Source organism: Salmo salar, chromosome ssa05 (assembly GCF_905237065.1).
Source record: "Salmo salar chromosome ssa05, Ssal_v3.1, whole genome shotgun sequence".
Classification (NCBI taxonomy): Eukaryota; Metazoa; Chordata; class Actinopteri; order Salmoniformes; family Salmonidae; genus Salmo; species Salmo salar.
Window position 1 is genome coordinate 27,895,095 of NC_059446.1, and position 24,475 is coordinate 27,919,569.

The following is a 24,475-nucleotide window of genomic DNA, read 5'->3' on the forward strand; positions in this document are numbered from 1 at the left end:
ATGAATAACCATGATATCTCACGTCCCAGACAGACTGCTTTTTCACTTTCTTTCCCTCGTTATCTGCTTTGGAGTAACTATATTAAAGGACCAGTGCAGTCAAAAACGTGATTTTCATGTGTTTTAAAAGATCTGTTTGAAAAATTGCTCTTTGATAAGAAGCTATTTTTGTTTATTTTTTACCATTTTAATTGAAAATAATCACAGTAAGGTACTTAATTGTTACCCTGAAATGATTTTATATTAAGATAAAAAAAAGGCTGCATTGGATCTTTAAAGAGCATGTCTCTCTTGTGTTTTCACACCCTGTTCACACCCTGTTTCCTAGCACCTGCACCTACCATTCCCTTAAGTAGACCCTGTAGCGATGCCCCTGCCAATCCTCTAGGCCAGGTGTTCCCAAACTTGTTGTTTTTAGCCCGCGACCCCATTTTGATATAAAATATTTTCATGACCCCACCATGTAAAAAAACGTGATGCTATAAATGGCCAATGCTTAGTTTTTCAATTGGGTAAAAAAAAATTGAGTTTCTCTCGCAACCCCATTTTCTAATTTGGCGACCCTTAGTTTGAGAAACGCTGCTCTTGGTGGACCCTGTAGTGATGCCCCTGCCATTCCTTTTGGTGGACCTTGTAGCGATGTTCCTGGGAGCAAATTATTTTAACGGAGCCCCTTATGACTTCAATGAGAAACAATTTATGTTTTAAAGTGATTTCTCTGCAATTCTGCACATTTTGCAATGGGGCATACAGAGAATGTTGCCGTTTTAAACCTCTACGGGATCGGTGCCCCCCCCGCGGGACGGTTGAGCTAACCTAGGCTAATGGGATTAGCATGAGGCTGTAAGTAACAATTTTTTTTTTAATTAATAAACCAACTAGGAACATTTGGGCAGTCTTGAAACAACATTTTGAACAGATATGCAGTGGTTCATTGGATCAGTCTAAAACGTTGCACATACACTGCTGCCATCTAGTGGCCAGAATCTAAATTGCGCCTGGGCTGGAATAATACATTATGGCCTTTCTCTTGCATTTCAAAGATGATGGTACTATTATCTTTTACCAGATCGAATGTGTTATATTCTCCTAAATTAATTTCACATTTCCACAACTTCAAAGTGTTTTCTTTCAAATGGTAACAATAATATGCATATCCTTGCTTCAGGTCCTGAGCTACAGGCAGTTAGATTTGGGTATGTCATTTTAGTCGAAAATTTAAAAAAAGGGTCCGATCCTTAAGAGTGTACTAAAGCAAGTTTGCCACAAAAATATTGCTTTCATGCAGTTCTACTAATTTTGCGATAGGGTGGAGGCAAATGTTTGCAGTTTTGAAAATGATAACTGTTGATCAATGGGCCCCACCCTAGTCAATAATTCGACCCTGCTGTGTATTTTATTATTCTAACTTTCAATCGTTTTTTTTTGGTGGGGGGGGGTTGGTCAAAAAAGACTGTAAAATCACTAGGAACTCAGCTAAAAATTAGATTAATTTAGGAAATCTGTTCCCAAGTATTCCCACAAATAAAAAAAGAGACCGTAACGCCCTGGCCATAGAGAGGGGTTTTTTGTTCTTTATTTTGGTTAGGCCAGGGTGTTACATTGGGTGGGCGTTCTATGTTCCTTTTTCTATGTTTTGTATTCCTTTGTTTTGGGCCGTGTGTGGCTCCCAATCAGGCACAGCTGAAGCTTGTTGTTGCTGATTGGGAGTCACACATAAGGAGCATGTTTTTCCTTTGGGTTTTGTGGGTAATTGTTTCTGTTAGTGTTTGCACCTGACAGGACTGTTTTGGCTGTCAGTTTTCTTGTAAAGTGTTCACGTTGGTCTATTAAATTCTTATGATGAACACTAACTCCGCTGCACCTTGGTTTCTCTCTTCAGACAGCCGTTACAGAATTACCCACCACAAAAAGACCAAGCAGCGGAGAAGAGGGCAGATGGAAGTCAAGGAGGACTATTGGAAGCAGCGCGCTCGGGAGGAGATGGCATCCTGGTCGCTGGAAGTATTGGAGGAAAGGATTGACTGGACATGGGAGCAATTGCGGGACCACTGTGACAACCTGCCTGGGAGGCAGGTAGAGCCCGAGAGGCAGCCCCCCCAAAAAATTAGGGGGGGGGCACACGGGGAGTGTGGCAGAGTCAGGTTGGAGACCTGAGCCAGCTCCCCGTGCTTACAGGAGGCAGCGCAGTACTGGTCAGACACCGTGTTATGCGGTAAAGCGCACGGTGTCCCCAGCATGCGTGGAGAGCCCGGTGCGCTACATCCCAGCTCCTAACATCTGCCGGGGGAGGTTGGGCATCGAGCCAGGACGGGTTGTGCAGGCCGTGCGCTCTAGACCTCCAGTGCGTCTTCTGGACCCGGTCCGTCCTGTGCCACCTCCCAGGACTAGGCCTCCAGTGGGTCTCCCTATCCTGGTCTGTCCTGTGCCTGCTCCACGGACCAGGCCTCCAGTGGGTCTCCCCATCCTGGTTAAGCCTGTACCTCCTCCTCGGACCAGGCCTCCAGTGGGTCTCCCCATCCTGGTCCGTCCTGTGCCACCTCCCAGGACTAGGCCTCCAGTGGGTCTTGCCAGTCAGGAGCTGCCAGAGCCGCCCGCCAGTCAGGAGCTGCCAGAGTGGCCCGTTTGCCCAGAGCTGCCAGAGTGGCCCGTTTGCCCGGAGCTGCCAGAGTGGCCCATCTGCCCGGAGCTGCCAGAGTGGCCCGTCTGCCCGGAGCTGCCAGAGTGGCCCGTTTGCCCAGAGCTGCCAGAGTGGCCCGTTTGCCCGGAGCTGCCAGAGTGGCCCATCTGCCCGGAGCTGCCAGAGTGGCCCGTCTGCCCGGAGCTGCCAGAGTGGCCCGTCTGCCGGGCGAAGTCAGGGTCGCCCACGAGACCTTCGGCGCGGCCAGGTGCGCCACTTAAGAGGGCGACGCCAAGGGTGGGGCAGAGGCCACGTCCCGCACCTGAGCCGCCGCCATAAGAAGGCCCACCCAGACCCTCCCCTTCAGTGTCAGGTTTTGCGGCCGGAGTCCGCACCTTGGGGGGGGATACTGTAACGCCCTGGCCATAGAGAGGGTTTTTTTGTTAATTTGGTTAGGCCAGGGTGTTACATTGGGTGGGCGTTCTATGTTCCTTTTTCTATGTTTTGTATTTCTTTGTTTTGGGCCGTGTGTGGCTCCCAATCAGGCACAGCTGAAGCTCGTTGTTGCTGATTGGGAGTCACACATAAGGAGCATGTTTGTCCTTTGGGTTTTGTGGGTAATTGTTTCTGTTAGTGTTTGCACCTGACAGGACTGTTTTGGCTGTCAGTTTTCTTGTTTTTTTGTAAAGTGTTCACGTTGGTCTATTAAATTGTTATGATGAACACTAACTCCGCTGCACCTTGGTCTCTCTCTTCAGACAGCCGTTACAGAGACACACTGTATGTGATTGTCTCCATGTAATCAAGGTGTGAAATGATTGTTGAACCAGGCTTTGAGACCATGTTGGGGTTTAGGGTGGACATAAGCATAAGGGAGGCAGGTAACCTAGTGGTTAGAGCGTTGGGCCAGTAACCGAAAAGGTTGCTAGTTCGAATCCCTGAGCTAACAAGGTAAAAATCTGTTGTTCTGCCCCTGAACAAGGCAGTTAACACGCACTGTTCCTAGGCTGTCATTGTAAATACAAATTTGTTCTTAACTGACTTGCCTACTTAAATAATGAGGCAATGTTTACCTGTGTGTGTGTGCCATGCTGTAGAGGTGGGGGGGCTGTGTCATAGAATGGGCTCCCCCCGGTGATCTTTGTGTCTCGCTTGGTTGTCACAACAACCCCATTAAAGGTTGTCTTGCTTCCAGCTGCGTTGCTCCCCTGTGTGAGTGTGCAGGGGTTGTGTTTGAACTGAGTGCTAACTGTGTCGGACTTTTGCTAACGGTGCTATGCTAACCTCCAGTGACACTCGCTGCTTTGGTTTTTGAGTTAACATTTAGCTACTCACACTGACAGGTGAGGAAAAGGCCTGGGTTTTTAAGGTGCTTTAGCGAAGTGTGACCTATCAAAGTTTTAATATCTCCAGGTTATATTGAGCATGAGGGCAACCAATGTAGGCTACTATGTGTTTCTTCAATGTGCAAGTGCAGGAGTAGTGTAAGAGACACCATTTTAAGCTTTGGCCAAAGCTAGTTAGATACATTAGCTACATACAACTACATGTGCTATAGTTCTCATTAATGAAGAACTCACAGAGATAGTATGAAGAACCGTTATATGTAACACATGCAAATACAACATTGAAAAGTAAAATAGAACACTGGTTTATTTTGAGGCCTTTGGAGTCGGAAGTTTATGAGAAAATGATATCTTAGCGTTGGTATCGAGCAACGTAAGCATTTCAATTTACAGGGAATAATTAATGAATGGATGAAATGGAAAAGCCAGAGCTTTACATTGTTAAGCCAAGCTCATTAAAGTCTCTGACGCTCCAGTTAATGGCAAAGCTTAATCAGCAGACTGAAAGTTCATTGGTTCAAAGGATTTCTCACTGTGCTAATTTCTTATTTTCTTATCAATAATTATTGCCTTGCAACTGATGCCAAATGCAAGAGAGAGTCTAGCATGAGTAAAATAGAGCAGTCCAATATGGTTTCATTGCATATTCTTTAAAAAATAATGAGTAAAACATAGTAGGTCGTTTTTATGTCTAGCCATATAGGCCAATAGTGCAATACACCGGGCATATTGCACACAGCAGTAGACTGTATTATGGGCATGTTACGTACAATTGATTTGCAAACCCATGTGTACATGCTTATGACAAGTAATAATGCCTTATACCTGTAGTTAGCACAGTTTTCACTAGTGATAGGGGAAAAATCGATACAGTTACATATCGGGATATTATTTTTTACAATATCGCAATATTATTTCACGTTAGTTGGCTGTAACTGCACCAAAACTCCAGTATTTTTACTTCATAGCTTGTTCTCCATCTTCTTTTCAAATAGGGAGCCAATTTGTTTAAAGTACAGAAAATCAATACATGTTTTTATTGTCATATACACCAGATACAGTTAAAGACGGAAGTTTACACACACTTAGGTTGAAGTCATTAAAACTCATTTTTCAACCACTCCACAAATGTATTGTTAACAAAGTATAGTTTTGGCAAGTCAGTCAGGACATCTACTTTGTGCATGACACAAGTAATTTTTCCAACAATTGTTTACAGACAGATTCTTTCACTTATAATTCACTGTATCACAATTCCAGTGGGTCAGAAGTTTACATACACTAAGTTGACTGAGCCTTTAAACAGCTTGGAAAATTCCAGAAAATGATGTCATGGCTTTAGAAGATTCTGATAGGCTAATTGACATAATTTGAATCAATTGGAGGTGTACCTGTGGATGTATTTCAAGGCCTACCTTCAAACTCAGTGCCTCTTTGCTTGACATAATGGGAAAATCAAAAGAAATCAGCCAAGACCTCAGAAAAATAATTGTAGACCTCCACAAGTCTGGTTCATCCTTGGAAGCAATTTCCAAACGCCTGAAGGTTCCACGTTCATCTGTACAAACAATAGTACGCAAGTATAAACACCATGGGACCACGCAGCCGTCATACCGCTCAGGAAGGAGATGCGTTCTGTCTCCTAGAGATGAACGTACTTTGGTGTGAAAAGTGCAAATCAATCCCAGAACAACAGAAAAGGCCCATGTGAAGATGCTGGAGGAAACAGGTACAAAAGTATCTATATCCACAGTAAAACGAGTCCTACATCGATATAACCTGAAAGGCCGCACAGCAAGGAAGAAGCCACTGCTCCAAAACCGCCATAAAAAAGCATGACTACAGTTTGCAACTGCACATGGAGACAAAGATCGTACTTTTTGGAGAAATGTCCTCTGGTCTGATGAAACAAAAATAGAACTGTTTGGCCATAATGACCATCGTTATGTTAGGAGGAAAAAGGGGGAGGCTTGCAAGCCGAAGAACACCATCCCAACCATGAAGCCCGGGGGTGGCAGCATCATGTTGTGAGGGTGCTTTGCTGCAGGAGGGACAGCTGCACTTCATAAAATAGAGGGCATCAAGAGGCAGGAAAATGATGTGGATATATTGAAGCAACATCTCAAGACATCAGTCAGGAAGTTAAAGCTTGGTCGCAAATGGGTCTTCCAAATGGACAATGACCCCAAGCATACTTCCAAAGTTGTGGCAAAATGGCTTAAGGACAACAAAGTCAAGGTATTGGAATGGCCATCACAAAGCCCTGACTTCAATCCTATAGGAAATTTGTGGGCAGAACTGAAAAAGCGTGTGCGAGCAAGGAGGCCTACAAACCTGACTCACTTACACCAGCTCTGTCAGGAGGAATGGGACAAAATTCACCCAACTTATTGTGGGAAGCTTGTGGAAGGCTACCCTAAACGTTTGACCCAAGTTAAACAATTTTAAGGCAATTCTACCAAATACTAATTGAGTGTATGTAAACTTCTGACCCACTGGGAATGTGATGAAAGAAATATAAACTGAAATAAATCATTCTCTCTACAATTATTCTGACATTTCACATTCTTAAAATATAGTGGTCATCCTAACTGACCTAAGATAGGGAATTTTTACTAGGATTAAATGTCAGGAATTGTGAAAAACTGAGTTTAAATGTATTTGGCTAAGGTGTATGTAAACTTCCGACTTCTGTAGGTGCAGTGAAATGTGTTGTTTTACAGGGTCAGCCATAGTACTATGGAACTCCTGGAGCAAATTAGGGTTAAGTGACTTGCTCAAGGGCACATCAACAGATTTTTCATCTTGTCAGCTCAGATATTCAAACCAGCAACCTTTAGGTTACTGGCCCAATACTCTAACCACTAGACTACCTGCAATCCTATTTTATTTCAATGAGTCATGGCTCTCTCTTGTCCCTCTGCAGCACACACATGGTGAGCAATGGAATAGCAATAAAATCACAGTATTGAATAACAATACAGATCGTATGAGTATTGTGATAATATCATATTTTGAAATCCCTGGCAATTCCTAGCCGTAGTTTTCACTAAAATTAAAACAGAATACTTGTATTTCATGCCTATGGGGAGCTTACCTGTCCCTGCATAGAATTTGGTGCAGTTTCCATACTCTATGTCCTCCTGTTTGATATCAAACTGGGGCAGGGCGATCTCCTCCATCTGGACAGGGTCCTCTGACTGCCACATAAACTGCAGGTCATCCGTCGTATAGCCAACTGTAGACAGAGAGAGACGGGTACACACACATACACACACACACACACAAACACATACACACACACATGAAAGCATCCACAGGCACGCACGCACAAACACACAAACACACATCTTCGTCGTCAACAACAGTTAATAGTGTATATAAATCTCCATCCTGATATGATTACACTATATCTCAATGTTGTTTGAAGTACATTTTTATATTAATAGTAATCACACTCTGCTAATAATAAGATTTTCCAGTAGTCATCTTAAATTACTTGTAATCCTTCCCTAACAAACATGAAATAAAGACTGATTTACATGTCCTATACATTTACTAGTGTGATTACATGTATTTTATTTGCTTAGGCAAGTCAGTTAAGAATAAATTCTTATTTACGATGACGGCCTGGGAAGTGGTGAAGGGCAAGGGCAGCGCTAAATAAATAAATAAAACGAGACAGGAAAGAGACAACAGGAAAGACATCACAACACGTAACAGACAGTTCCAACAATGCATAATAAAACAACCTGGATATAAATGAAACCAATTGGTCTGTAACTGAAAAACATAATTTACATTAATTCAGGAATAACTATATCTCTCTCTCTCTAACAGATACCGTATTTGGTAATGTGAAACTGAGCCGTTATCAGTTACTCACAGCTCTCCAGCTGCATCTTACAGCGCTGCGTATCCATGGGGAACAGGGTCAGGTCCAAAGGACAGGATAGCGTGACAGACAACCTGGCAAAATGCAGAACCCTCAATGACTGTTAGGTGCAACGATTTCATCATTAATGCTATTGATGATTTGTTTCATGTCACGTTGCTCTTCAGCCAATACCACCCTATGCCTGTGGACATAATTAGAAATTATGAATGTTTTTAAAACCCATCAATTGAGATCTATCTGATTGAGGTTGGATTCATTGTGACCTACTGGTCAAATTGACTGAGAAATATATTTGAAATGTCTGTGTCCTTGAATTTAAGTATGAGCTGTGAGCTAGATGGATGTAGAATGAGAATTACAGAGCTGCTGGGGATTCAGACTTTCATCGAAAAACTTTTCCTCCCAAATCTGTTCATCAATCCCGCAAAGCTATATCATTTAAGAGACAATGGCGACTGCTGAATGATTGAAAAAGATGCTTCCTCGGCTCCAGAAATACATTCTTAATGTGAGCAACACCTGTATTGTGCAGAGTTGCATATGTATTTCCCAGCAGTCCATTTGCACATGAAAGCTTTGGGTTTTGGTTGAGATTTTAGAGGAGTGCTATTTTTGTATTTTGACAGCTTTCCCCATCATGTATACACAGTACATAGAGTACATCACCACAACAACACTGTAAGCCTGGGGACTGACTCATAGCTTTTAGCCCTCAGTGACATAAAAATACACATAGGGTATCCTAAATGGGAAAAGGAGTAAGCAGCCGAGCAGCCGAGCTTCAGTACTTGGGAGTCTAAGAGGACTAAACATTCTCCTTTCTCTATACTATAGTTCTTACAGCAGCTAGTGCCACCTTGTCACACAGCTTATATGGACAAGACTAATATCGAGGCTCCAAATGCAGTAAGTAGAGGGAGAACTGACTGGGAAGATAAACATTGGACAGTATTAGTGGGGGGGGGAAGTCTTATTAATGTGCTAATCTTTGGGCTGGGTGGAGTGGAGTGGGGCATTGTGGGAAAATACAGGCTGTCATAGGTTTTTAGCGTTGTCATCCTGTGAACATTACTCTCACTAATGACATAGAATATTGGCATTCCAGATCAGTAAAAAGGCTCAACAGATGTATCACATCTCCAAATCTCTGATTACTCTTAAGTCCCTAAAGCAGCATTAAAGTATTACAGAGAGATGTCTGTGTGCACCGGATACACAAACACAAATGATGTCATAACATGATTCCTGGTGGATGTTGTGTATTAACATAGTACTAATATATATATATATATATATATATTTATCTTGTTCATCTACATAGCTGTATAGTCAATGTATCTTCAACAAAGTTTACCAGAGTGAACATGAACATAAAAGTTCCATATTTTCAATCAATCAAATAGATTTTATAAAACATTTTTTCATCAGCATTTGTCACAAATAGTTTTCTGAGGTATATTGTATTCTAGCTGCTGTGGTCTGACTTCCAAAATCATAAAAAAGCTAGATTTAATTTGTTAGTGCATGGCAGTGCCAGTAAATCTAAGAGAATAAAAATGCTTTAGTTTCAAAATAGTGCAGCAATTTCTGTGAGCTATCAGATAACAATGTTAAAGCACTCTGAATGAACAATGAAGGTATGGACTTGATTATACCTCATATGAATCTAATTAGGTTGTTAGGACCCAGTTTACTGTAGCTGTGAGGAAATGGCTGTCTCCAAAGCTGGCTTAAAGGAGAGCAACCACTCTACAATTTGAAAGACACATGTATGTTCAGATAGCTATACCGTGATTAGCCACACACTCATTAGACAAAGAAGAATAATTGACGATACGCCATAGGATGATTAGCAATACACATGTTTATCTGGATGTTTATCTGCTAAAATATATTTTTCTAATCTTAATGGCATCACCTGTATAGGAAAATAAATCAGTAAAAATGTATAACAGTACGCCAACACTCACCTCATGCTGATGAGGACGTCACCGTTGCGGAAGATGAAGAGGAGAATGTTCTCCTGGGTGACGTCGTGGAAGTTGGCGCTCTTCTCGTTAGCGAAGAACAAATCAGGCTTCCACAGGCATTTGAACATCTTGGGATCAACGGTGAGTGAGTCAGACTTAAATTCCCGAGGTAGCCTGAGTCTGGGATCATTCCATCGCTGCCTCAGAAAGATGTTCACTCTGTAATCCTGTTATGTTCACAGTCGGGAACACAAAAGCACGACAAAACCATAGTCCTGCAGTTGTTGTCACTAATGGAGATTAATCCTTTTGTGAAGGCTCTAGTTTTACAAAATGTAAGCTAAATGTAGGCAAAAAGACAATAGAGAAACACAGTCCCACAGCTATGCTAAACATGGATGAGCTAATGCTAAGGTTTATGCTAATGTCAAGGCTCAAATATCACTAATTGTTGTCACGACAGTGACGGATGGTGGCGCCCCTCCTCGGCCGGGCGGAGCTCGGCGGTCGTCGTCGCCGGCATACTAGCTACCATCGATCCCTTTTTGTTTCACTTTCGTTTGGTTAGGTCTAGGTAGGCACGCACCTGTTTTGGGTTAGTCGTTAGTAAGGGGGGGGTTATTTAGGTTAGCGTAGGATGTATGTGGTTGTACGTGATTGTGTTGCTTGTCCGGGTTTTGTGTGTTCGTAAAAGAACGTGTATTGAGTTTTTTCCTTCTGCCAGTGGTTTCTTGTATTTGTGTACACCACCGCAGAATCTTTCAGGGCTGCGCCCCTATACCTTGTCGACCACGTACAGTGCTTCAAATAAAGAAGTGTGGTCACGAACTCTCTCTGTCTCCTGCGCCTGACTCTACCTCTCCTGTTGTTCCTCGAGCCAGCCCGTGACAATTGTAGGCACAAAGTAGTCAGACATGTGCTCTGATTAATGGTTGACAAGCAAACCTGACTTCATGGAGTTACATGTCATAAAACTGTGTGGTTACTATCAATCATTAGACAACTGGCACTGTTAACAGGGAATCCAGATGGCTAACAAAATGGCTGACTTCTTCCCACGAACTCTACCCACTAATTATAAACAAACCAGTTTGATCAAAAGTGCCTGAAGCCTTCTTAGGTAGTTTGAAATTAGATACAAATCTGATTCATGGCCATGTGACTTGTGTTTGAACAGTCAAATCAGATTTATTTGCCCTCAAGTGGTTTTTAGACTGTTATTTGGCATATGTTGTTGCTTGCTAGTTTGACAAGAACATGTGGTAGTTTGACAAGAACACAAACAAATGAGTTAATGTGCTAGAAAGTAAACAGCTACCTAGCTAGCTAGTTGACTCTTGTGGCTAGCCAAAAATGACTTGTTTTGAAAGTTGGATCATCTTATCCTTTGAGGCTTTAAGTGTTCTTACAGTATGATTTTCAAAATTCAAAGCAACTGGGAGACTTCTATGGCGGGCATTGTTGTCAGTCACCTTAGCTTGCTACATAACTTCTGAGTGAGAGGAAGCAGGACACCACCACCAATCAGCCTACAACACTGCGCAAAAACCCTAGAGTAGCCATGACAGCAAAGGACTGCAGTCTGAGCACACACAAATCTGATTTGGTCACTTCTAACTTGCTGTTTGGACAGTCAGTTTCCCAAAATGATTTGAAAAACAAAACTGATTTGTGCATTTAGACCTGCAGTGTCAACAAGGCTTAGGTTCTGCAGATATGCAGAGAAAGGCTGATTGTATTTTGATTAAAATCAATCAAGGAAATGTTGACATGAAAGGAACTGTTTAAGGGTGTTGCAAAGGTTCAAGGGGTTACACGGAATTATGCAAAAGCCTCATTAAGAGCTTCATTAAGAGCTTAGACCATGTTGTTTAACCTGTTGGGTCTAGGGGGCAGCATTTGCACGTCTGGATAAAAAAAATGTACCCGATTTAATCTGGTTACTAATCCTACCCAGTAACTAGAATATGCATATACTTATTATATATGGATAGAAAACACTCTAAAGTTTCTAAAACTGTTTGAATGGTGTCTGTGAGTATAACAGAACTCATTTGGCAGGCAAAACCCTGAGACATTTTCTGACAGGAAGTGGATACCTGATGTGTTGTATTGACTTTAAACCTATCCCATTGAAAAACACAGGGGCTTAGGAATATTTTGGCACTTCCTATTGCTTCCACTAGATGTCACCAGCCTTTACAAAGTGTTTTGAGTCTTCTGGAGGGAGATCTGACCGAACAAGAGCCATGGAACGATGATGTCCCATTAGACACCTGGCGCGAGTTCATGTTGGGTACCCTCGTTCCAATACGTTATAAAAGAGTATGCATTCGTCCACCTTGAATATTATTCATGTTCTGGTTAAAAAAGGCCCTAATGATTAATGCTATACAACGTTTGACATGTTTGAACGAACGGAAATATATTTTTTCCCCTCGTTCATGACGAGAAGTCCGGCTGGCTTACATCATGTGCTAACGAGACGGAGATTTTTGGACATAAATGATGAGCTTTTTTGAACAAAACTACATTCGTTATGGACCTGTGATACCTGGAAGTGACATCTGATGAAGAGAATCAAAGGTAATGGATTATTTACATAGTATTTTCGATTTTAGATCTCCCCAACATGACGTCTAGTCTGTATCGCAACGCGTATTTTTCTGGGCGCAGTGCTCAGATTATTGCAAAGTGTGATTTCCCAGTAAGGTTATTTTTAAATCTGGCAAGTTGATTGAGTTCAAGAGATGTAAATCTATAATTCTTTAAATGACAATATAATATTTTACCAATGTTTTCTAATTTTAATTATTTAATTTGTGACGCTGACTTGACTGCCGGTTATTGGAGGGAAACGATTTCCTCAACATCAATGCCATAGTAAAACGCTGTTTTTGGATATAAATATGAACTTGATAGAACTAAAAATGCATGCATTGTCTAACATAATGTCCTAGGAGTGTCATCTGATGGAGATTGTAAAAGGTTAGTGCATCATTTTAGCTGGTTTTATGGTTTTGGTGACCCTGTCTTTGACTTGACAAAACATTACACACAACTCTTGTAAATGTACTGTCCTAACATACTCTAAATTTATGCTTTCGCCGTAAAACCTTTTTGAAATCGTAAAACGTGGTTAGATTAAGGAGATGTTTATCTTTCAAATGGTGTAAAATAGTTGTATTTTTGAAAAATTTGAATTTTGACATTTATTTGGATTCAAATTTGCCGCTCTTGAAATGCACCTGCTGTTGATGGAGTGCACCACGGGTGGCACGCTAGCGTCCCACCTAGCCCCAAGAGGTTAAGAGAACATGTCACTCAGTGACGTTTTATGTGCCATTGAGTTTTGGTGTACTTCAAAATCCTGTTGGAGAGCAGGTGTAGGGAGGGGCTATTAGTTAATTTCGTGAAGACGGGTGACCTGTCAAATAATCCCCAAACACACCAACTGTGCGTGTGTGTGTGTATGTGTGTGTGTGTGTGTGTGTGTGTGTGTGTGTGTGTGTGTGTGTGTGTGTGTGTGTGTGCACGTGGTGTTGCCTTGTTAAAATTGTGATCAGTTTAATGACAATGACCATCTTCATTCATAATATAACTTCAGAAACAAAATGTCCAATAGTTGTGCCGCTGCACCACTGTATCATGGTCTTAACAACTGACCATAACGTTTAACAGGCCTATCTTTGACTGTACCCTGACAGAAACTCAACCAACCTCTGTTGTGTTCCAAATTTCACACCTTGATTTTTGTAAATCTCAAAAGATTAAATGTATTCTCTGCGGCCGGGTATCAACCACCCATCTGCCGCTGTGAATTTGGCAAAGATTTAACACATCCACCAAGTGTAATGAAAGAGGAAAGCTCAAGACGGAGTGGCCTTATGAAACATGGTGGGGATTTATTGCCCGCTGCAACATCATATTAGTCATTCGCTCCAGGCGACTGTGCCTCATAAAGTGAAAATGGATGTGTTAACTAAGGTGGGCGTGCAGCGGATTGGAGCATTTAGCTGAGGTGTAAATGACAGAACAGTATTTCAAAAGATCAGAAGCCCCATCGAGGGATAAATGGAGTACTAGAGGTAACCAGTTGTCTCTCTTCATCCCTCTCTCTCTCTCTCTCTCTCTCTCTCTCTCTCTCTCTCTCTCTTTCTCTCTTTCACTCCTTCTCACTTAAAGTATCTCTTGTTCATGCTGAGATATAGCTAAGTGGAAATATGGGAAAGATGAGCACCTGTCTGTCTGTCTCACCGCTAACTCTTGGGTTTTGACTGTTATCGTTTTCATGTGACGGATATCATCACCTTAATCGTCCCCGGTGTGAAATTCCCCCGTTGGCATTAAGTGCACCGGTAGAGCGCAGACACATGCCACTGATCTATGGCCAAGGGAAATATTTTAGGTGGAAACCCAAGACATTCCAGGATACAGGATCTAAGCTTTGTTATGGGTGTCACTCCCCATGAAGTGCAAAGACATTGGAACAGGAGTTGACTCTGGAGGAGACATATACACCTGCCTCAGCAAAACAGAGCTAACATAAAGCTCTGAGGCCCCATGTGATACATAGCTGGATAACAACACCCAACAACACCCATGGGTTAACAGACACTTGTCTGGCTGTCTGTCTGTCTCCATCCACACACCGACGTACTTGCCATTCCTGTATCCACAGTATCTACAGTGCAGCAGGTCTATTTGCATTCCAAATCCATCTACAGTAACGCTTACTTGCAAATCCATTAGCCTACATAGGGCCTGAGTCGCTAACTGAACAGATTGTTAACTATTCTACTCCTCCCATATGTGGAATGAAAAGACAACATTAGGTAGGTTATTAGGAAGTTTAAACAGCGTTCTCTTTAATGTCTCTCAAAGTGAGTCAGGGTCAAATCATCTCGTCCTGAGTTTAATCTACATTCATTAGCATTCGGAAACACAGTTCTTTCAGCAATGAAGCCATCAGATAAATGAGGCATGAAAGCCTTTGTCCTAATAATGATTCACCGTTAAATCAACTGACGCACTGAAGTCTGCGTACAATACATCTTCCCCAATCCCCTATGCTTATTAATAATGTACTATTATATAGTGATTGATCAAATTATATGTTGGTCAGATGTAATTGAACCATGGAGGGTTTGAGTAGGTTAAAGATGCACCTAGATGATGACCTAAGGTCAGTTGTTTACCCTTATGGTTAAGGTCAGGAATTGGGGAGGGTAAACAGGGAACTTCTATCACACAGTGAGGAAGTCTTACCATAGTGGTCTCTTGGATTGACCCAAAGCTGTTTATAAATATGTTCACTTTGTCCTCCACAGGAATGCCTAAAAAAACAAAAACCAAGGTTAGAACAGTAGCAGCTGAAAACAGGCAGCATGAGGACCTCTCATTCACAATCTTACTGAACTGAACAGGCTTAACCTAAGTTTCAATACAATCTTAGCTAGCATCTCATATTCATAAACTTCATGAGGAAAATCTACTTGATGTAAATGTTACAATTCAAAATGCATTTCAGAATATCAGCCTATAGCTGTGACTATAGCCAACGAAGTTGAAATTCAGAAAAAACAGTAAAAAATATCTCCCGTCACACAAAATGGCGAAGGGATGCCCGGGAAACAGCTTCAAATCTAATTTCTGAGATTAGAGCGCTGACTTTAATGGATGTCAAGATCTAGCTTTCGTCTGGCCTTGATATGAACACCAGATGTGGGCCCAGTGGGAAGAATAACCAGGCAGTCATAGAGGGAATTCACATGGCACGAACCACATCAAACAGTCGAAGTCTGGGAGATGCATACAGAGCCAAGGCCAGGGAATGAGGATGGGTCTGCGATGGTCTAAAGAAGACCACCCTGGACCCATTACATCATCAGCTGGGGTTTCTATTGGGGCACAAAACATCTTAAAAGCCTGGGAGTGTTGGTTATTTTGACAAGGTGTATAAATTGAGTTCAATCAAATTGTGAATTACTGTAAAGGTCTTCTCCAATAACTGCCTTTAACGTAGCTTCCTCAACATGGAAACTTGGATGATAGAGTAAAAAAAGAGAGAGAGAGATGGAGACAGAGTGAGAGAAAGAGAGAGAGAGAGAGAGAGAAGGGAGGGAGAGAGAGAGAGAAAGAAAGAGAGGGAGAGAAAGAGCGAGAGGAAGAGAGAGAGATGGAGGGAGAGAAAGAGAGAGAGAGAGAGAGAGAGAGAGCGAGAGCGAGAGCGAGGGCAAGTGAGAGAGAGACCTCCTACCAAATGTATGACCATATTAGAGACACATATTTCCCTCAGATTACACAGACATACAAAGAATTCGAAAACACATCCAATTTTGATAAAAGCTCATAGCTATTTGGTGAAATACCACAGTGTGCAATCACAGCAGCAAGATGTGTGACCTGTTGCTAGAAGAAAAGGCCAACCAGTGAAGAAAAAACACCATTGTAAATGTAACCCATATTTATGTTTATTTATTTTCCCTTTTTTACTTTAACTATTTGCACATCATTGCAACACTGTATATAGACATAATATGACATTTGAAATGTCTTTATTCTTTTGGAACTTGTGTGAGTGTAATATTTACTGTTCACTTTTTATTGTTTATTTCACTTTTGTTTATCCATTTTACTTGCTTTGACAATGTAAACATATGTTTCCATGCCAATAAAGCTCTTTGAATTGAGAGAGAGAGAGAGAGAGAGAGAGAGAGAAAGCAGGCTAACCTTTGAAGTTGGGCCTGATTCGAGGATCATACGTGATCAGTAATCTGTTCAAGATGTTACTGGTTGAATTCTCAGGGACCCGTGCGAGATCCTCAGGTGTCAGCTGTCTGCAAAGAGGAAAGAAAAAAGGAGGAAACTCTAAACCACATTACGTAGCAGGTCAAATTCTCCTGGATTAACTGTGCAGACGGAAGTATATCTTTGTGTTTCCAGAACCTGAGAACTACCAGTTGGTGATTCAAGTAGCTTCGGTAATAGGACCTCCCCAGCAAACGATGCTTGGGGTCTCAGAGCATTCCTGGAATGTCTGCAAAATTACAGTTAAATGTTCACAAGATTATGGGAAGTGTTCTTGGTTCTCATAGCAGAGTGAAAAATAAAGGAAATTCCTCAGGAATTCAAGGAATCAGTAGTTCATGGCTGTATAGGTTGCTTTAATGTCAGCAGCTACTGTAAATGGCAACATCCACAATGTTGCTGAATATCACATTTGCATAATGTTTCTTGCAACCCTAGCATGACATTCTTGGAATGTAGTGTGAAAATCATTTGCATTTCTGTCAACAAGCAAAGGTTCTTAGTGTATTTGTGAAAGATTCACATCAGTTGTGACCTTAGAAGAATTTTCAACATTCAAGGAACATCTTCTGCTTTCTGAAACTGATTTGCTGAAATAACATTGACCTGAGGAGAGATGGATGGAGGGAGCAGGACTTGGCAGAGGAAAGAGGGAAAATCCACTCCACGTGGGTGGCAACTGAACTCTGCCAAGGAATTCAACTTGAAAAAGCACATCACATATGATTATGTAAACCTCATCAGGCACTGAGGATGAGTAAAAGTGCTCGGCTGGAATTTGTGTGTGCACGTTTGCAGTTCCCTTGATCAAGGTGTATCCCCTCTGCTCCACCATAAGTTCCCCACCAACAAAACATTGTTTTCTCTCCAGTTTAGGCATTCTCTGTGAATATTGTAATGAAATTAAAGGGCTCCCTTCAATTTCAATAATCGTTATGTTTGATCCCTTCTAGGATTTAGTACAGTAAGACCAAACATTGCATGACAAATTAGGCTTTGAAGCTAAAACAGGGATAGGGATGACAAATTCTTTTTTTGGAGAGACGATACTTCTGGCCAGCTGTCCTGATTTCTAATTTATCCAACATCTGTCCCTTCTTGGATTGCATTTTCAAACACTAACCATTTGAAAATGGTCAGAGTAACTGATCGTATTTTTGAGTTTGAGCAATTTAGGCAATGCCGCAGGGAATCTCATGAGGTGGGGTGAAATTCTGCACTTACGAAGGACAGTAGACTTGCTTCCCCTTCTTCCCTTTCTTTGTCCCTTTTTCTTTAGTGGATCCTCCCTCTATCCAGACCAAGAAGACGAGGAGAAGGATGGCCAGTTTCTTGACGCCCATCTTGGTCAACCCCTGAGCCTGAAAAGAGAGAAAGAAAATTTAAAAAATTGATCTCTTCAACTCACTCATGCTTAATGTGTCGACAGTCACACGCTCTTTCCAAATGTTGTCTTTTAGCCATCCAATAAAACTTGAAGTTGATTTGCACATATGGAGCAAGGCTACCCCATTTGTAAGTTATGTAAGACTAAAGCCCATTCTCCTAAACCATATGAATACAGTAGGCACACATTTGCACGCTCCAGTTTAAATCCCTTCCTGTAAATAAAGACTGTAGATCTATCACATCTATTGTTCTGTCAACAGATTGGCACTCCATGGATTGACTCGGATGAGATTCTGTCACCAATATAATCTGATTTGATTCATAACTTTGAACGTTCTGTGTACTTTTAATCTTGTGGCTCAGTTGGTTGGAGAAGTACATACACATACTGTACACTGAAAATGTATTAATACACTGAGGGCACAAATAATAGGAACACCTGCTCTTTCCACGACATAGACTGACCAGGTGATATCATTTGTTAAATTCATTTCAATCAGTGTAGATGAAGGGGAGGAGACATGTTAAAGAAGGATTCTCAAGCCTTGAGACAAATGAGACATAGATTGTGCATGTGTGCCATCCAGAGGGTGAATCGGCAAGACAAAATATTGAAATGCCTTTGAACTGGGTATAGTAGTAGGTTCCAGGCGCACCGTTTTGAGTGTGTCAAGACTGGTTCCGTACACAAAAGACATCTAGCCAACTTGACACAACTGTGGGAAGCATCGGCCCAGCATCCCTGTGGAACGCGTTTGACAGTCCATGCCCTGAACGAATTGAGGCTGTTCTGAGGGCAAAGAGGGTGGGGGGATGCGACTCAATATTAGGATGGTGTTCTTAATGTTTTGCACACTCAGTGTGTAAGAGTTATTGTGTCATTTCATGTAAGAGTGTCTGTTAAATAACCTAATCTCAGCATTCTTAAAGTATAATGTCTTCCTCTTGCTGAAATGGTTGATTTGAGAGTTTCATATATTGAATATAATACAGCAATTTTACTAAATTCAAAGCACTTGTTAAGAGTCTAAAGTACTCTACAATTGCATTGATTGATTGATGCCACCAACACAATTATACCTTTATTCCATTAAGACATGGAATGAATGGAGCTCTTGCATTTCATTGTCTAGACACTCTGCCGCTGCACAAGGAATTCCCTGTCTGCTACTCCCACATTGATCATCATCAGCAGTAGCAGAACTATGCCACACTTTGGTTCACTCTGTACCTCAGCACTAAAACCTCTCCTAGCTTATACAGATGTAGGATCTTAATTTGATCATCCTTTTGTTGCACAGCAGGCAATGCAAACTTGTGGTGTATTTCAGTTTTAAAAAGGCTTCTAAAGTTTGTTATTTCCACTTTGAAATGTAAAATTTGATTTGCCCTAATGAAAGATGTATTAACCCAATGAAAAATGTCCATTAATTACAATCCACATAATAATTCACATTTGGTGTTATTTTCCTGCTATAGCAAACTGGCTAAAATTAAGATCCTACATCTGTATTTCACACATCATTATTGATTCCACACAGCTGAAGTGTTGGTGGTTTATTTGACATGACACCTATCCCCTCATGTACGACCCAGAATTCCATTGACCTAGAATTACTCCTAATCATTATCATCCAGTGAAATATAACCTTAATTTGTTTTTCTTTCTTTCTATCTCTTTCTTTCTATATTTTTTCTTTTTTCTTTCTATCTCTCTCTCTCTAAAGTGATTTACAGTCAAGTTCACAGAGCTGTGCAAAGTTGTGCTATGGCTAAGTTGTGCTATTGCTGGTATCCCCTGCATATTTCATAAGCTTTTAGTCACTTTGCATTGGCGTGGTCCCTGTTTCCTAAATATAGTTTGTTCGAGTATTTTCCCCTTTCACTGAATGAGGACGGAGGAGACAATCATTGCTGCTCTCCTAATATAATGTAAATAATATTTATTTTATTTAACTTTTATTTCAAATGAAATGTAAAAAATGCAACCAGGGAGACACATTGAGACCTAGATCTCATTCACAAGCGTGCCCTAGGAACATCAGCACACAAATAATTATATACAAAATACACATACAATATACACATTGCCATTGTAATCAAATAAAACAAACACATTAATCACTATAAAAATCCTTAACCAATATCTTAAATTGTCCTAGGGACACCAAATGACCGAAACAAAGTGCCAACTGGAGACTATTCCACACGAGGTGCCTGATTTGAAAAAGCAGATCTCCTGAACTCTGTGGTTACCATGGGAGTCATCATCGTTAACCAACCCTGTGACCTTGAATTATAACCTGAAATTCTTAATTTCAACAAAGATGTTAAGCATGTTGGAAGCTTGTGGAGTAGGGATTTATAAACAAAAAGAGAGAAATGAAGTGATCTACTTACCTTTAAAGAGGTCCAGTCAACTTTTTGGTAAAGGATGCAGTGAAGAATATTAACTGCCAGATCTAATAAAACGAGGGGTGCTATGATAAACAGAATCAAGGGATTTTAGAGTAGAGTTAGTTGCACTTCGGTCAAGAACAGGTAGAAAAGTTGATTGAGAAAATATTGCAAATAACCTAAAAAAGCCCTGTTTTATGAGAGTTCACCACTATGTCACTCCATTCTTACTGATCCATTCTTAGCGTAAGAACCTTGTGTTGTTTATACAGTGCATTCGGAGAGTATTCAGACCCCTTGACTTTTTTCACATTTTGTTACGTTACAGCGTTATAAAAAAACAACTAAAATATCACATTTACATAGGTATTCAGACCCTTTACTCAGTACTTTGTTGAAGCACCTTTGGCAGCGAATACAGTCTCGAGTCTTCTTGGGTATGACGCTACAAGCTTGGCACACCTGTATTTGTGGAGTTTCTCCCATTCTTCTCTGGAGATTCTCTCAACCTCTGTCAGGTTGAATGGGGAACGTCGCTGTACAGCTATTTTCAGATCTCTCCAGAGATGTTCGATCGGGTTCAAGTCCGTGTCTGGCTGGACAAGTCTCTTCAGACTTGTCCTGAAGAGACTTGTCCCGAAGCCAATCCTGCGTTGTCTTGGCTGTGTGCTTAGGGGCGTTGTCCTGTTGGAAGGTAAACCTTCTCCCCAGTCTGAGGTCCTGAGTGCTCTGGAGCAGGTTTTCATCAAGGATCTCTCTGTACTTTGCTTCGTTCATCTTTCCCTTGATCCTGACAAGTCTCCCAGTCCCTGTCGCTGAAAAACATCCCCACAACATAATGCTGCCACCACCATGCTTCACCGTAGGAATACTGCCAGGTTTCCTCCAGACGTGACGCTTGACATTCAGGCCAAAGAGTTCAAACCTGATTTCATCAGACCATAGAATCTTGTTTCTCACTCTACCATAAATGCCTGATTGATTGGTGGAGTGCTGCAGAGAGCGTTGTCCTTCTGGAAGGTTCTCCCATCTCCACAGAAGAACTCCAGTTTGGCTGGGCGACCAGCTCTAGGAAGAATCTTAGTTGTTCCAAACTTCTTCCATTTAAGAATGATGGATGCCATTGTGTTCTTGGGGACCTTCATTGCTGCAGACATTTTTTGGTACCCTTCCCCAGATCTGTGCATACGGACAATTCCTTCGACCTCATGGCTTGGTTTTTCCTCTGACATACACTGTCAACTGTGGGACATTATATAGACAGGTGTGTGCCTTTCCAAATTATTTCCAATAAATGTAATTTACCACAGGTGGACTCCAATCAAGTTGTAGAAACATCTCAAGGATGATCAATGGAAACAGGATGCACCTGAGCTCAATTTCGAGTCTCATAGCAAAGGGTCTGAATACTTATGTAATAAGGTATTTGTGTTTTTTATTTTTAATACATTTGCAAACAGTTCAAACAGTTTGTCATTATGGGGTATTGTGTGGAGATTGACGAGGGAGAAAAATAATTGAATCCATTTTAGAATAAGGCTCTAACGTAATAAATCTTGGAAAAAGTCAAGAGGTCTGAAGACTTTCCAAATGCACTGTATGTAGAGTTAAATTCAAATGTAAAGTCAGTGACACAAGCTCCCACATAGAATGAGTATTGGTATCATCAGGTCAATAGGAATTATGTTCACCAAACACAATCTTCTCCATTAGGGCTTTAATTGCACTATTGGATTTCTGACCTTGGAGGCATATTAAACGGCTGTTATTGCCTGTGAAGGACTACATACAGTATGCACAATGTAGCAAAAACACTGCTATTATTGAACTGCACAGAAATGCCCATTTAATTTGGCCACCCAGGCACTGCAAAACATTTTTCCATTCCACATTTGATAGTTTGCTGAAAAATAAAGTATGATATTGATAGTATAGAATAGATACCAATGACATTTTAAAAAAACTGCTTTGCATGACATTATTCAACTTTCCCTCATTTTCATCTTTGTATCTTATCAAGACTTTTACTGTGCACCTCCATATTTAAGTCATGCAAACAAGCGATACAATTCCTTCTAATTGCCTACCAATTTCAACAATCACTACCTGTGGCTGCCTGCACCGCGCATCAGGTCCAATCGCAACAAGAGAAGACGCTGCCGCTTGCCCAAAGCTTGAGCACCACTTGCAAAAGATGTAGAATATTATACATAGCGAAGCGACCACCACGATATGAGGTGATAGGGGAATGGGGGGAAATGTCATTAAGTACGAGCGAAAACATACTTCGGGGTCATGCATTTCACATTGCCTACATTGAAGTGAACATAGGCTACAACTACGTTTTGTTTAAAAATACAAGCATTTCACTTACCATTTTGTTTTCTTCAATAGTTTATTCGTTACAAGACCCGCAAAAGCTGACAATGTAAAAGGTCGTTAGTCTTCCTTGACCATACGCAGTCGATATTCTTCATTCTGGTCTCCCCCGTCCGTCATTCGTTCGAAGTAGCAGTTGTTGATTTTTATCTCTAATTTACATTTCGGGTATATGCCTATTTTTCTCTACGCGCGGTCAGGTTTGTATTTGTATTGAATGTATATGGTTGATGCCCTTTTGCCTCAGTTCGGGATGCCCAAGATGGAGGATTGCGTGTGCACCTGTCATGCAACATGCGCAGAAGCAGGATGCACACATTAATACATCATTGCCTCAGCACCACGGACAGCCGCTTTCTGCCCCCAACGATACATGGAAGCCCATTACGTTTGGGCAATAATATATATTCATGTGAAGCGTACAAACTTCTATTATTTATTATGTCATATTCATGAGCAACGTTTAGCGCCAACTGAAGAGTCGGTCGAGCGCTTGTGAAGATTGCACATGACACCATAGGCTATTTAGCAAATAAAATGACAGCATCTAATTAATTATGTCTTGTTGGATTGTAGATACATACATGTTAGTGAATGTAGGTCAATTATATATTTTAATATTGTGTTGAGGTGTTAAAACGTTAATTGATGACTGAATGCCTATCATGGTCAGAAAGGCTATGCTCTTGTTGGGGTGATAAACAAAATCCAACAAAATCCAACAATGAAGTAGGCTAGTCTGTAACATTTATTGTGTCTTTTTTTGTCAACTCGAAGCCTATCCATAACTCAACATAACATCCATAACACAACATAACATCTATAACACCACATAACATCTATAATTCAACATAACATCCATAACACAGCATAACATCCATAACACAACATAACATCTATAACACCACATAACATCTATAATTCAACATAACATCCATAACACAGCATAACATCCATAACACAACATGACATCTATGACAACACACTGTGACATCCATCACTCAACATAACATCCATAACACAACATAACATCTATAATTCAACATAACATCCATAACACAGCATAACATCCATAACACAACATGACATCTATGACAACACACTGTGACATCCATAACTCAACATAACATCCATAACACAACATAACATCTATAATTCAACATAACATCCATAACGCAACATAACATCTATAAAACCATATAACATCTATAATTCAACATAACATCTATAAAAAGAGCATAACATCCATAACACAACATGACATCTATGACAACACACTGTGACATCTATAACGCAACATAACATAATGTAACATCTATAACACAGCATAACATCCATGACATAACAACTACATCCATAACTCAACATAACATCTATAACACAACATAACATCTATAACACAACACAACATCTATAACACAACATCACATCTATAACACAACATAACATCTAGAACTCAACATACCTGGCAAGTATTATCTATTTAATCTCTCTTAATCTCTGTCATTTCTATATCCATGTCTCTACACTAAATAATGATCCACTGATAAAAGCAACTACACTGAACAAAAATATAAACCCAACATGCATCAATTTCAAAGATTTTACTGAGTTACAGGTTATATAAGGAAATCAGTCAATTGAAATAAATTCCCTAATCTATGGA

At 40.8% G+C, this 24,475-nt stretch overlaps 1 protein-coding gene across 2 annotated transcripts in view; it reads right to left on the bottom strand.

Moving 5' to 3' along the window:
- Positions 1 to 23,160, bottom strand: part of glrbb (glycine receptor, beta b) — a 30,826-nt gene extending 7,666 nt beyond the window's left edge. Inside the window, exons 1-7 of one of the 2 annotated variants that reach the window (XM_014199216.2) lie at positions 22,805 to 23,160; positions 17,869 to 18,005; positions 16,567 to 16,673; positions 15,103 to 15,170; positions 9,835 to 10,061; positions 7,853 to 7,935; positions 7,064 to 7,204 (exon numbers count right to left, since the gene is read on the bottom strand). In XM_014199216.2, coding sequence (XP_014054691.1) covers positions 7,064 to 7,204; positions 7,853 to 7,935; positions 9,835 to 10,061; positions 15,103 to 15,170; positions 16,567 to 16,673; positions 17,869 to 18,005; positions 22,805 to 22,807 — 766 coding nt within the window. In that variant the 5' untranslated portion in view covers positions 22,808 to 23,160. Of the gene's footprint in view, positions 1 to 7,063; positions 7,205 to 7,852; positions 7,936 to 9,834; positions 10,062 to 15,102; positions 15,171 to 16,566; positions 16,674 to 17,868; positions 18,006 to 20,433; positions 20,520 to 22,804 lie in introns of those variants that run through there. The other variant, XM_045718027.1, reaches the window with a different exon arrangement.
- Positions 23,161 to 24,475: the final 1,315 nt, after the last annotated feature.